The sequence below is a fragment of the Hyperolius riggenbachi genome, chromosome 9 (assembly GCF_040937935.1).
Source record: "Hyperolius riggenbachi isolate aHypRig1 chromosome 9, aHypRig1.pri, whole genome shotgun sequence".
NCBI classification, from domain to species: Eukaryota; Metazoa; Chordata; class Amphibia; order Anura; family Hyperoliidae; genus Hyperolius; species Hyperolius riggenbachi.
The window spans coordinates 79,235,900-79,248,922 of record NC_090654.1 but is presented as its reverse complement, the minus strand read 5'-3'; the positions used below and the strand labels follow the sequence as shown (position 1 = coordinate 79,248,922).

The 13,023-nt window shown below is 46.5% G+C and overlaps 1 protein-coding gene across 3 annotated transcripts in view; it reads left to right on the top strand.

Annotated features, from left to right (window-relative positions):
- LMCD1 (LIM and cysteine rich domains 1) overlaps positions 1-13,023 on the top strand; it is a 73,229-nt gene that overhangs the window by 43,067 nt on the left and 17,139 nt on the right. For all 3 annotated transcript variants that reach the window (XM_068251588.1, XM_068251590.1, XM_068251589.1), the window contains exon 2: positions 1,659-1,747. In XM_068251588.1, coding sequence (XP_068107689.1) covers positions 1,659-1,747 — 89 coding nt within the window. The remainder of the gene's footprint in view (positions 1-1,658; positions 1,748-13,023) is intronic.

Genomic DNA, 13,023 nt, shown 5'->3' with positions numbered 1-13,023 from the left:
CCCAATTAGAGATGTCGCCGGCGAACCCCTCACCCTCTACTACTTCCGGGTCGCTATGACCGGTAGTAGTACGGCTGCGCTGGGCCGACGGTGTGCGCCCTTGATCGCACGCCTGTTGCCGGGCACTTTTTACACATGTGCATGACTTCATGAGTGATGTCACGCACAGGCACAGAGAGTGCCCGGCAACAGGCTCGCGGTCAAAGATGCGCACCGCCGGCCCAGCGCAGCCGTACTACTATGTGTCATAGCGGCCTGGAAGTAGTACAGCCACATAGAGATTAGCGGGCGAACAGTTCGCTCACATCTCTACTCCTAATAACCTTGTGCCCGTCATGAAATCTAGCAGTAGGCTTAAAATGTAGATACTGCAGGTTCTTTTCTGAAAAATTAACGATTAACTGTAGCCATAATAACATTATGAATAAAATTGATTATCCTGTTACAATATTATTTTATTAACTATTTAGTCACTGATGGCCCATTCTAAAATCTCTATCAAAACGAACTTCCTCACACTTATGCAAATCCTCATGCGGATCCATTTACAAAAATCATGCAGCAATCAATGCTGTCCCTACAGCTAAGTTAAAAGCTGGGATCTTCGTTACAAGAATAAAGTCTCTTGCATAGTCACATACACCGCGTAAAGGTAGCCCAGTGTCGTATGTGTCCTAACTCTGGCCCTGTAACATGCATAGCACAAACATGCACGCATTCAGCGCATCAAAACCTATCTAGGGAATAGGAGCACATAAAAAATGTCCTCCTTGGGACAGATAGTGCATCTAACTAATCCTGCAAGGGAGCTGCTAGTACCTAAATATGTACCATGCGAACACACCAGCAAGCTGTGTGTTAAGATGACTAATAGGGGAAGAGGGAGACTGGAGAGCACTAGATAAAATCCTAGCCACAAAGGATCGAATACAATTTAAAAACCACAAAATCCAGGCTCCTCATCCGAGGAGCCTGGATTTTGTGGGGTTTTTTTTTCCATTCTAAAATCTGTCCTCTTCCCAATTTACTTTCATGAAACTTCTGAAACTTATCATGGATTGCAACATCTTTAGTGCTGGCAGGTGATATCTGCTGAATTTTGCTTTTCTGAAAGTTCTAAAACCAGTAGAAAAGATCTGTCTTCCGATTGTGTGTGTGTGTAATAAAGAGTAGTAAAATATTCAGGATACCCAATCGTACATTAAATATCCTGGTTTCAGCATGGTGAGGGGGGAAGGTTCAGCATAATAAACAGCCTAGGCTATGCCACAGTGGGAGGGTGGGGCTATATAGCATTACACAGCAATATATAGCTATAGGAAGTGTTTCTGATGCTGAAATAGTTTATCTTTAACAAGATCCTATTTTATGCAGGGAGAATTGAAATCCAAAGAAATATTCTTTTTCCAAATTCATTTCTGTTTAGTGCTATCCCCTTCATCTTTCAATTGGGTAACTGAGCTGAGCAAATATGATGAAACTACTGGGTTTCAGGGGTGCCAGTGCAAGCAAGCCACTAGATGCCGCACTACATGTACATACGTGATTTATTTAGAGCGATATACACTTACTATACAGACAATACAGAGTTAGAAGTTGTGAATAATCATCTTTGACTCTGACCCCACCTCTCACAGATGGATGTTCTTTTCTTCCAGATGTCTTTAGGGCAGCCAGCGATGGGAAGGGGACCCTCCTGTGGGAGGTGTAAAGGGGCATGCAAAGGATTCCAGCCGCACCCCTGGAGGTAAGGTGATGTCACTGCCAAAAACTGCTCATTGGATGAAAGTGGAAACATATTTCATACATGTCTGTAGGGAGAGCGAGAAATGTCCACATTCACAGCAGTGATCAGATAGAGAAGCGAAAAATAGGCCCGGTGCACACCGAGCGGTTTTGGATGCGATCCGCCAGCCGCATCCGCCTGTGAATCCGCTTGGCTAATGTATTTCAATGAGATGGTGCACACCGGCAGTTTGAGGATTGTAGCAAACCGCAAACGTGCCTCCTGCTGCACGTTTGCGGTTTGCAGAAGCGTTTCTGCCTCAATGTAAAGTATAGGAAAAATGCAAACCACTCTGAAAAACGCTACATCAGAGCGGTTTGCCAGGCGTTTTTGTTACAGAAGATGTTCAGTAAAAGCTATTACTGTAACAGTATCTGTAATCTGCTACACAAAAACGCACCCAAAACCACTAGGCATGTTTAGAAAACCTCTCTAAACATACCTTGAATCGCTCTGAAATCAGCTCCAAAAACTGCTAGCGTTTTGTGGATCTGCTAGCGGTTTTGGTGTGCACTGGGCCATATACTGGAAACTTAATGTGCAATTTTATATGACTGTAATTTCAATGCAATTTCAAAGGTAGATTCCTGATTTTGCTTAAAGAAAACCTGTACTGAAAATAAAAGTCAAAATAAACATACACAAGTCATACTTACCTTCCATGTAGTCTACTTCTCAGTGTCTTTCTCCTGTCCCGCATCCTATTTGTTCACTGTGATCAAGGGAATTTTCCGTCCTTCATTTTGAAAATAGCCATTACCCATAACAGCTTTCTGGTCAGCACACAGTTAAACTATAATATCGCCCACTTGAGCCATAGGGAAACATGGACATTACCTGGTACATCTGTTTTCCTCTCAGCTATAACTGACAGCAACTGATATTTTACTGACAGCAACTGATATATTTCAGATCTGACAAAATATTGTCAGAACTGGAAGGGATTATTGTCAGAAGAAAATGGTGAGCTTCTGAGAGGAACTGATGGCAAGGTAACTATGTAATGTTCATTTGAAGTGACCTCATGTGTTTATTTTAAATATTTTTACTCAGTACAGGTTTTCTTTAAAGAGGAACTCCAGTGAAAATAATGTAATAAAAAAGTGATTCATTTTTACAATAATTATGTATAAATTATTTAGTCAGTGTTTGCCCATTGTAAAATCTTTCCTCTCCCTGATTTACATTCTGACATTTACCACATGGTGACATTTTTACTGCTGGCAGGTGATGTCCATGGAAGGAGATGCTGCTTGTTTTTTTGGCAGTTGGGCCCAGCTGTAAACAGCTGTTATTTCCCACAATGCAATGAGGTTCACAGACAGGAAACTGTTTGGACCGTCATCCTGACATCAAACTGTGGGGGGAGTTTCACCACAATATCAGCATACAGAGATGATCTGATGATCCGTTTGTAAAAAGGAAAAGATTTCTCATGGGAAAGGGGGTATCGGCTACTGATTGGGATAAAGTTGAATTCTTGGTCACGGTTTCTCTTTAAAGTGCAACTCTAGAGAAAAAATGGTATTAACTAAAATAGCAATGACTAGTGTTCCACAGTGGTCTCACTGGGCCCCTCCGAAGCCACAGCCGACAATTTTTACCTTCCTTGTCTCCAGCACAGACGCAGTAGTGGCTCTCGGCTCAGGATCAGGAGGAAATATCCGATCCCAGTTGGTTCCGCTCTACTGCGCAGGTGCGCAGATTTCTCATCAATCAGTGCACCCAGTTTGCGCACAAAGTCTAAGTTGTTCAGGTGTCCAGTCCTGTCCTGTTAGGTAATCAGTTTTGTATGTGTTGATAAGCAGACTGTGCGGCGGGTAAGTGTGACGTGTGTATGTTTATTTTGACTTTTATTTTTCAGTTCAGGTTTGCTTTAATGTTAAATACGACAGTTGCAACCTTGCTTATCTGAAATGCTGAGAGCAGCTCTACGCAAAGTCCCTCAAACTGTCCATGTTTCCGCTACAGCAACGACAGTAATAAAGCCGCAAAAAGGCGGCTTACAGAAGAAAGAAGCTGAGACCGACACAGACAAAAGACAGAAAGAACAAGCCCCAAATTAAACCGCAATAAACAAACAACATAACAAATGCATCGAAAGATGACAAATGAAACCAGAGGCATTCTTAGCGGCTCCGCTAGACTCTCTTGTGAATTATTAATGGCGATATGTCGTCGCCGAACTGAAGAGGCGTCTATTCAGCCTGATGATAAATACTCAGAAAACGAATGCGTGCAACAAATGAATATTCCGTATCAATCAGGCGGCGCGATAATGAAGCAATTTATGGAGCGGATCTGTCTCTATAAGTAATTGGAGGAGTGACGGAAACATATTGTCTTATTCTAAGCCGTCGTCTTTCTTTCTTTTTGCGCTGAAGCACTCATCCAGCTGTCGGAGCGAGGCATCGTTCACGGTCGGCTGAAGGCTGACGCAAAGCAAGCGATAAACTCTCACCGCTACAAAGTAACAAGTGAACAACCGGAGAGATCTTAACCGCGAGGCCTTCACAGGCAGCTAATTGCAGTATGTAAATGCCTCAATTAACTCATGGGCACTCCGACTTTAGAAAAAGAGAGTGGCGGAGCCAATGACGGCTTGGGGGGTCTCTACTAGTGTTGGGCGAACATCTAGATGTTCGGGTTCGGGCCGAACAGGCCGAACATGGCCGCGATGTTCGGGTGTTCGACCCGAACTCCGAACATAATGGAAGTCAATGGGGACCCGAACTTTTGTGGTTTGTAAAGCCTCCTTACATGCTACATACCCCAAATTTACAGGGTATGTGCACCTTGGGAGTGGGTACAAGAGGAAAAAAAATTTAGCAAAAAGAGCTTATAGTTTTTGAGAAAATCGATTTTAAAGTTTCAAAGGGAAAACTGTCTTTTAAATGCGGGAAATGTCTGTTTTCTTTGCACAGGTAACATGCTTTTTGTCGGCATGCAGTCATAAATGTAATACATATAAGAGGTTCCAGGAAAAGGGACCGGTAATGCTAACCCAGCAGCAGCACACGTGATGGAACAGGAGGAGGGTGGCGCAGGAGGAGAAGGCCACGCTTTGTGAGACACAACAACCCAGGCCTTGCATGAGGACAAAAAGCGTGCGGATAGCATGCTTTGTACCGCCATGTAGTCATAAATGTAATAAAGATAAGAGGTTCCATAAACAGGGACCGGCAACGGTAACCCAGCAGCAGCAGCAGCAGCACACGTGATGGAACAGGAGGAGGCGCAGGAGGAGAAGGCCACGCTTTGTGAGACACAACAACCCAAGCCTTGCATGAGGACAAAAAGCGTGCGGATAGCATGCTTTGTACCGCCATGTAGTCATAAATGTAATAAAGATAAGAGGTTCCATAAACAGGGACCGGCAACGGTAACCCAGCAGCAGCAGCAGCAGCACACGTGATGGAACAGGAGGAGGCGCAGGAGGAGAAGGCCACGCTTTGTGAGACACAACAACCCAGGCCTTGCATGAGGACAAAAAGCGTGCGGATATAGCAGCAATGCTTTTTGCCGCCATGCAGTCATAAATGTAATACAGATGAGAGGTTCAATAAACAGGGACCGGAAACGCTAAACCATCCCAGATGTTCATCGGTCATGTTACTTGGTTGGGGTCCAGGAGTGTTGCGTAGTCGTTTCCAATCCAGGATTGATTCATTTTAATTTGAGTCAGACGGTCTGCATTTTCTGTGGAGAGGCGGATACGCCGATCTGTGATGATGCCTCCGGCAGCACTGAAACAGCGTTCCGACATAACGCTGGCTGCCGGGCAAGCCAGCACCTCTATTGCGTACATTGCCAGTTCGTGCCAGGTGTCTAGCTTCATGCCCGGTTTCAGGTCCAGCGGTGCCAGCCACAAATCCGTCTGTTCCTTTATTCCCCTCCAAATTTCCTCCCCTGTGTGCTGCTTATCCCCAAGGCAGATCAGCTTCAGCAACGCTTGCTGACGCATGCCAACAGCTGTGCTGCACTGCTTCCACGATCCTACTGCTGCTGGTGCTGGGTTAGCATTTCCGGATGAGGTACAGCTTTGAGATGCGTTGGAGGAGAAGGAGTCAGAGAGGTAGGTGCTGCTGTTGTTATCCAGCTGTTTGCGGCGTGGGCAACACCCGCGCCGTAGCAGGTGAGGAATCGCTGCCAGGCTCCACAAGGTTCACCCAGTGCGCGGTAAGGGAGATGTATCGACCCTGGCCGAACGCACTCGTCCAGGTGTCAGTGGTGAGGTGAACCTTGCAGGCAACGGCATTCTTCAAGCTTCGGGTTATTTAGCTGACCACGTGCTCATGCAACTCAGGCACTGCAGAGCGCGCAAAGTGGTAGCGGCTGGGAACCACGTAACGTGGGATGGCCACTGACATCATGCCCTTGAAGCTGTTTGTCTCCACCACTCGATATGGCAGCATTTCGCAGGCCAGAAGCTTGGCTATGCTGGCTGGCTGTTACTGCCACGGCCCGGGGGTCATTTGCTGGCAATTTCCTCTTGTGCTCAAACATCTCAGAGACAGACAACTCAACCGTAGCGCTGCACACCGAAGGGCTGTTGGTTGTTGTGTTTGATGAACACTGGGAGACCTCAAGAGCACTAGTCCGGAAAGTGACAGTGTCAGCATCGTCTGATGTTTGTGAATGTTGTGAACCACGCAATGGCTGGGCTACTGCTGCTGCTGAGGCGGGTCTGGTGGTGAGTCTGGTGAACCCAAGGGAGGCAGTGTTGCTGGTGGTACCCTGTCCTGCCGCGTTTGCCCACAGAGTGGGATGTTTGGATAGAATGTGGCGGCTCATGCTGGTGGTGGAGAGGTTGTTAATACTTTTCCCCCTGCTCAGGCGGGTCTTGCACACCTTGCAAATCGCCATGGTAACATCCTCAGTGCAGTCTTCAAAGAAAGCCCAGACTTTAACTGGCTGAGGACTCGGACCTCGTGCGTGATGTGCTGGTGCTGCTTAACCCACTGCTGGACGCTTGAGAGGTCATCCAAGTAATTATCTGGTCCTGTTCTTTTGGATCTGTGAGGGTTGTTGTCCTGGACAACATGGGCAGTATTGAGTGGGTTTTCTTGGGTGCTCCCCTGTGGCCTGTACGTGAACCGTCAGGGGAAACACCTCTTCCCTTGCCCCTCCCTCTTTCACCGGATTTCTTCCTCATTTCACTTATCCTTAAAGTACACGCTGACTGGCAGCAGTACAGTGGCAGTACAGAAATGCTATACAGTGGTGGGTGAGCGGTGTACCACTATTGTCAGCAGTGACACAGAGCACAATGCTATACAGTGGCGGGTGAGCGGTGTACTACTGTTCCCAGCAGACACAGAGTGGAAGTAAACACAATGCTATATAGTGTGGCTGAGCCGTGTACACAGAGTGGCATTAAACACAATGCTATATAGTCTGCTATATAGTCACCCCGAACAGGGTGATGTTCTGCAGAACCCAAACAGTGGCAAACACTGTTCGCCCAACACTACTGGGAGGGAACGCAGATTTTAGTACCTAAACACACGATACAACATGTTTTCCGGGGTCGGACTCTGAGGCACATACAGATGGTCCCGATCATCATCCTCATCATACAACTCTTCTCCTGAGTCTGACCCACCCACCACCTCTGCCACCCCAACATCCCCAGACACAGACCCCTCATCGTCCTCAACATTAACTTGGGATGCTGGCCTGAGCCAGACCTCCTCCTCCACATCAGGCCCCATCATCTCCTCAATGGCAGCCCTCATTAATCGCTCTGGCGACGGACTGATGGACACAACGTTCTCCTCCGGGGAGGGCTGCTGCTGACCACTGGCTGCTGGGGTGGATGTTATAGCTTGCGTGGGGCGTTGGCTGTTGCTGTTGTTGGGAGTGCTGCTCACAGCGGAGGTCTCTGGGGAACTCATGTTGAGCTCATATAGTGGTTGACGGTGAGTGGAGTATTACTGATCCCAGCAATATACACACTGACTGGCAGAGTACGCAATGCTATATAGTGTGGCTGAGCGGTGTACACAGAGTGGCAGTAAACACAATGCTATATAGTCTGGCTGAGCGAGCGGTGTACTACTGTTCCCAGCAGAATCAGAGTGGCAGTAAACAATGGTATATAGTCTGGCTGAGCGGTGTACACAGAGTGTCAGTAAACAATGGTATATAGTCTGGCTGAGCGAGCGGTGTACTACTGTTCCCAGCAGAATCAGAGTGGCAGTAAACAATGGTATATAGTCTGGCTGAGCGAGCGGTGTACTACTGTTCCCAGCAGAATCAGAGTGGCAGTAAACAATGGTATATAGTCTGGCTGAGCGGTGTACACAGAGTGTCAGTAAACAATGGTATATAGTCTGGCTGAGCGAGCGGTGTACTACTGTTCCCAGCAGAATCAGAGTGGCAGTAAACAATGGTATATAGTCTGGCTGAGCGGTGTACACAGAGTGTCAGTAAACAATGGTATATAGTCTGGCTGAGCGGTGTACACACAATGCTATATAGTCTGCTATATAGTGTCAGTAAACAATGGTATATAGTCTGGCTGAGCGAGCGGTGTACTACTGTTCCCAGCAGAATCAGAGTGGCAGTAAACAATGGTATATAGTCTGGCTGAGCGGTGTACACAGAGTTTCAGTAAACAATGGTATATAGTCTGGCTGAGCGGTGTACACAGAGTGTCAGTAAACAATGGTATATAGTCTGGCTGAGCGGTGTACACAGAGTGGCAGTAAACACAATGCTATATAGTCTGGCTGAGCGAGCGGTGTACTACTGTTCCCAGCAGAATCAGAGTGGCAGTAAACAATGGTATATAGTCTGGCTGAGCGGTGTACACAGAGTGTCAGTAAACAATGGTATATAGTCTGGCTGAGCGGTGTACACAGAGTGTCAGTAAACAATGGTATATAGTCTGGCTGAGCGGTGTACACAGAGTGGCAGTAAACACAATGCTATATACTCTGGCTGAGCGAGCGGTGTACTACTGTTCCCAGCAGACACAGAACAGTAAACAGAATGCTATATAGTGTGGCTGAGCGAGCGGTGTACCACTATTCCCAGCAGACACAGAACAGTAAACAGAATGCTATATAGTGTGGCTGAGCGAGCGGTGTACCACTATTCCCAGCAGACACAGAACAGTAAACAGAATGCTATATAGTGTGGCTGAGCGAGCGGTGTACCACTATTCCAAACAGACACAGAACAGTGAACAGAATGCTATATAGTGTGGCTGAGCGAGCGGTGTACCACTATTCCCAGCAGACACAGAGTGGCAGTAAACAGAATGCTATATAGTGTGGCTGAGCGAGGTACACAGAGTGGCAGTAAACAGAATGCTATATAGTGTGGCTGAGCAAGCGGTGTACTACTATTCCCAGCAGACACAGAGTGGCAGTAAACAGAATGCTATATAGTGTGGCTGAGCGAGGTACACAGAGTGGCAGTAAACAGAATGCTATATAGTGTGGCTGAGCAAGCGGTGTACTACTGTTCCCAGCAGTGACACAATGACAGGGGGGACCCTGGCTAGCGTGGCTGGAGCGCGAACTACCCTGCCTGCCTACCCAAAGCTAAACCCACAGACAAATGGCGGAGATATGACGTGGTTCGGGTATTTATTTACCCGAACCACGTGACCGTTCGGCCAATCAGAGCGCGTTCGGGTCCGAACCACGTGACCCGTTCGGCCAATCACAGCGCTAGCCGAACGTTCGGGGAACGTTCGGTCATGCGCTCTTAGTTCGGCCATGTGGCCGAACGGTTTGGCCGAGCACCGTCAGGTGTTCGGCCGAACTCGAACATCACCCGAACAGGGTGATGTTCTGCAGAACCCGAACAGTGGCGAACACTGTTCGCCCAACACTAGTCTCTACGTGAAGTTGACAGGGCATGACTGGCATGTATAGTGCAGTGGAATGGGGTTAGAAATCTGGAGGCTTGCTAGTGTCAGATCTGTTAACACTCGCTAAAGCAACAAGAACCAATGTAGAATGTTTTTTTTTTCCACACTGTTTTCAACTCAACTGTGTACACAGATCCAAATATATTATAGTTTAAGGGGATCCAAGCAGCTCTTTTTTCTGCAGTTTGTCCTGATTCCTAATAGCTGTAGGAGCTGCCCCACTGGCCTCTCCCCCCCCCCCCCCCCCCAGCTTTATTCATTCAGGTAAAGGTGTGAATGTAGTCAAGTAATCATGACTTCTCTAAGCTGTTTGTTCTATCACCCCAAACCCTCCACTGATGAAAGCTTTTGTTTGCTCATTGCTACTGATAACTACAGCAGTCCTTATTTGCCTGCTGGACATATGGTAATAAAATCCTCAACCAAACAAGCATTTTAATGTAAAAAAAAAAAGACAATTTTTTTAGCAATGAGCCACAGTGTTAGCATGCATTTTTAATGTGCTTTTGAGATGCCCTAGGGCTAAAAATACTGCTTGGTTCACTTTAAAGCTCTAACCCAGGATTGAACTTCATCCCAATCAGTAGCCAATTCCCCCTTTCCCATAAGGAATCTTTAACTTTTCTCAAATAGATCGCCAGGGACATCTGTATGGCTGATATTGTGGTGAAACCACTCCCACAGTGTGATGTCATGACAATGGCCCTGGCAGTTTGCTTTCTATGAATCTTGTTGCATTGTGGGAAATAACGGCTGTTTCCAACTGCCAAGCAAACAGTATCTCCCTCTGTGCATCGACCTCTCAGATAAGAATGTTCAACAGAGATCCTTTGGCAAGAGTAAAGATGTTGCTGCTTGTAATACATTTCAGTATGTAAAACAGGAATAGGAAAGATTTCACAATGAGCAAACATTGAATAAATAACTCATAAACAAGTCAGTCAGGTGGGGAATATGACTTTGTTCCCATTTAAAGTAAATCTGATCACACCTAAGTGTGGGCTAGGGCTCAGACACACTATAAGCGCTTTCCTGAGCGCTTTATACCCATCAGAGCTTTTTTAAAAAACGCTCCCATTGACTTACATTAAAAACGCAGTAAATTCGTGGTAAAATTGCACGATGTTGCAGTGATTTTACAGCGCATTTAATCAGGGGTGCCTCTAGCCATTTTGTCACTCCAGGCGAGAAAACCTGTGGCGCCTTCCTCCCCCCCTCTACGTGGCACCCACCCCCCCATGAAAATAATTGTAATGTGGCAGCATTTCACCCAAAAATAATCGTAATTTGGCAGCGTTTCACCAGAAATACAGTACATGTATTGCGGAAGCGTTTCACCACAAAATAATTGTATTGCAGCAGCGTTTTACCATAAAATAATAATAATGCGGCAGCGTTTCATCAGAAAATAATCGTAATGTGGCAACGTTTCACCATAAAATAATCATAATGTGGCAGCGTTTCACCAGAAAATACATGTAAATACTAAAACCCCCCAACACACAGAAATCACCGGGAATTGCAAAAAAAAAAAAAAGCATCAAAAATGCCCAACGCTAATGCGATCAGAACGCAATGTGAACAAGGCATAAGTGAAGCAAAAAAAAGTTAATTGACGCACGTTATATCCGATGTTTATAGATTGGTTGTTTAATTCTGTTTTTTTTTTTTAAATGACAGATACATCTATTACAGCTAGAGATTTCTATACACATATACAAACTATTTGAACTATTTGCAAAGCATTCAGCACTGGCAATGTCTCATTTGGGTTTTCTATCAGATTCCTGCTGAAATACAGTATGAGAGAGGTAAATGTCCTTAAAGCACATCTCAACTGCACTTAAAGAAACCTGTACTGAGAAAAACCTCCCCTGGGGTGGGGTAAGCCTCCGGATCCTATTGAGGCTTCTCCCGTCCTCCTCGGTCCCACGGCGGCGGCGATCAAGCTCCGCGAACAACGGGGATGTAAATATTTACCTTCCCGGCTCCAGTGCAGGCGCAGTATCTGCTCTCCGTCTCGGAGATAGGCGGAAATAGCCGATCGCTTTCGGGCCCGTCTCCTGCGCCTGCGCAGTAGAGCGGACCCGACGGAGATCGGCTATTTTCGCCTATCTCCGTGCAGAAAGCCGCAACAGCGCCCCCGCTGGAGCCAGGAAGTTAAATAAATCAGCGTTTGTCAGGTTTGTCGAGGGAGGATTTTGGGACACTTCGGGGGAGCCAGCGCTGGACTGCCTGCAGCTAAAGCGTTGGGGGAACTTTTTTTGTTACAGGTTTTCTTTAAAACTGTTGACTTTTACTTACCTGGGGCTTCTTCCAGCCCCCTGTAGTCTGTGAGGTCCCCCAGCATTCTCTGGGTCCCCTCCACGTACCATTCTTGATCGCACTCTCAGTGTGACTGGAGTTCCAGTGACAAATCTTACGGAGCTGCCAGCGGGAAAATGCAGCAGGAGACCTAGAGGACAACTGAAAATAAAAATACTATGAGACTCTTCTATACTACTAATGTTCTATGTATCATCACATACAATTTAGTATCTCATACGTTTATTTTCAAGTTCACTTTAACACATAGCCAGCTACCAAACACCTTCAGGCTGCAATTTCATGCAGGCGAATGACGGCATTAGTAACCTGGCCTTACTAAGCCAGATCTTGTTTCACACTTACATGGCTGCTGACTTCAGACTTAGAATTTCAGCCTGGGGGGATATAAAAGAACTATACATACCTGGGGCTTCCTCTAGGCCCTTTCAGGCTGATCACTCGCCGTACCTCCTGCGCCGCCTGGATCCTTCTTTATTCGGCCTCTAGAGTACTTCAGCCTGAGTTGTACTACGCATGTGTGGCCCGGCTGCGTGCGTACCCCCATTGCGCTCCCATCGCCAGAACCATTCTGCTGGCCTTGACCGAAGGGCCAAATAGCGGAGGATCCAGACGGCGCAGAAGGACAGCAAGTGAGCAATCAGGCTGGAGGAAGCCCCAGGTATGCATCATTGTTTTATATCCCCCCATCTCAGGTACACTTTAAATTAAAAATAACAATATAAGACTCCTGGACAGTTCTATTTACCATTAGTACTACAGGCACAATTACTTTTAAGTTTATTTTCACTTCAGATTTGCTTTAAATGTCTGTACAGGATAAATGGGGTAGCAGGAAAAAAGGGTGCCGGCTGAGGGGGGATAAAAAGGGCGCTGCCGTAGACTTTAATTCAATTATCATTAATACAGCAAAAAAAGCAGAAAAAAAGGGCGTAACAATATACCCTGCAAGGTATGCAGCCACAGGGGGGCCCAGAAGCCACAGGGGGGCCCATCCTGAGAGACTGACAACTAAGGGCAAGGAGAC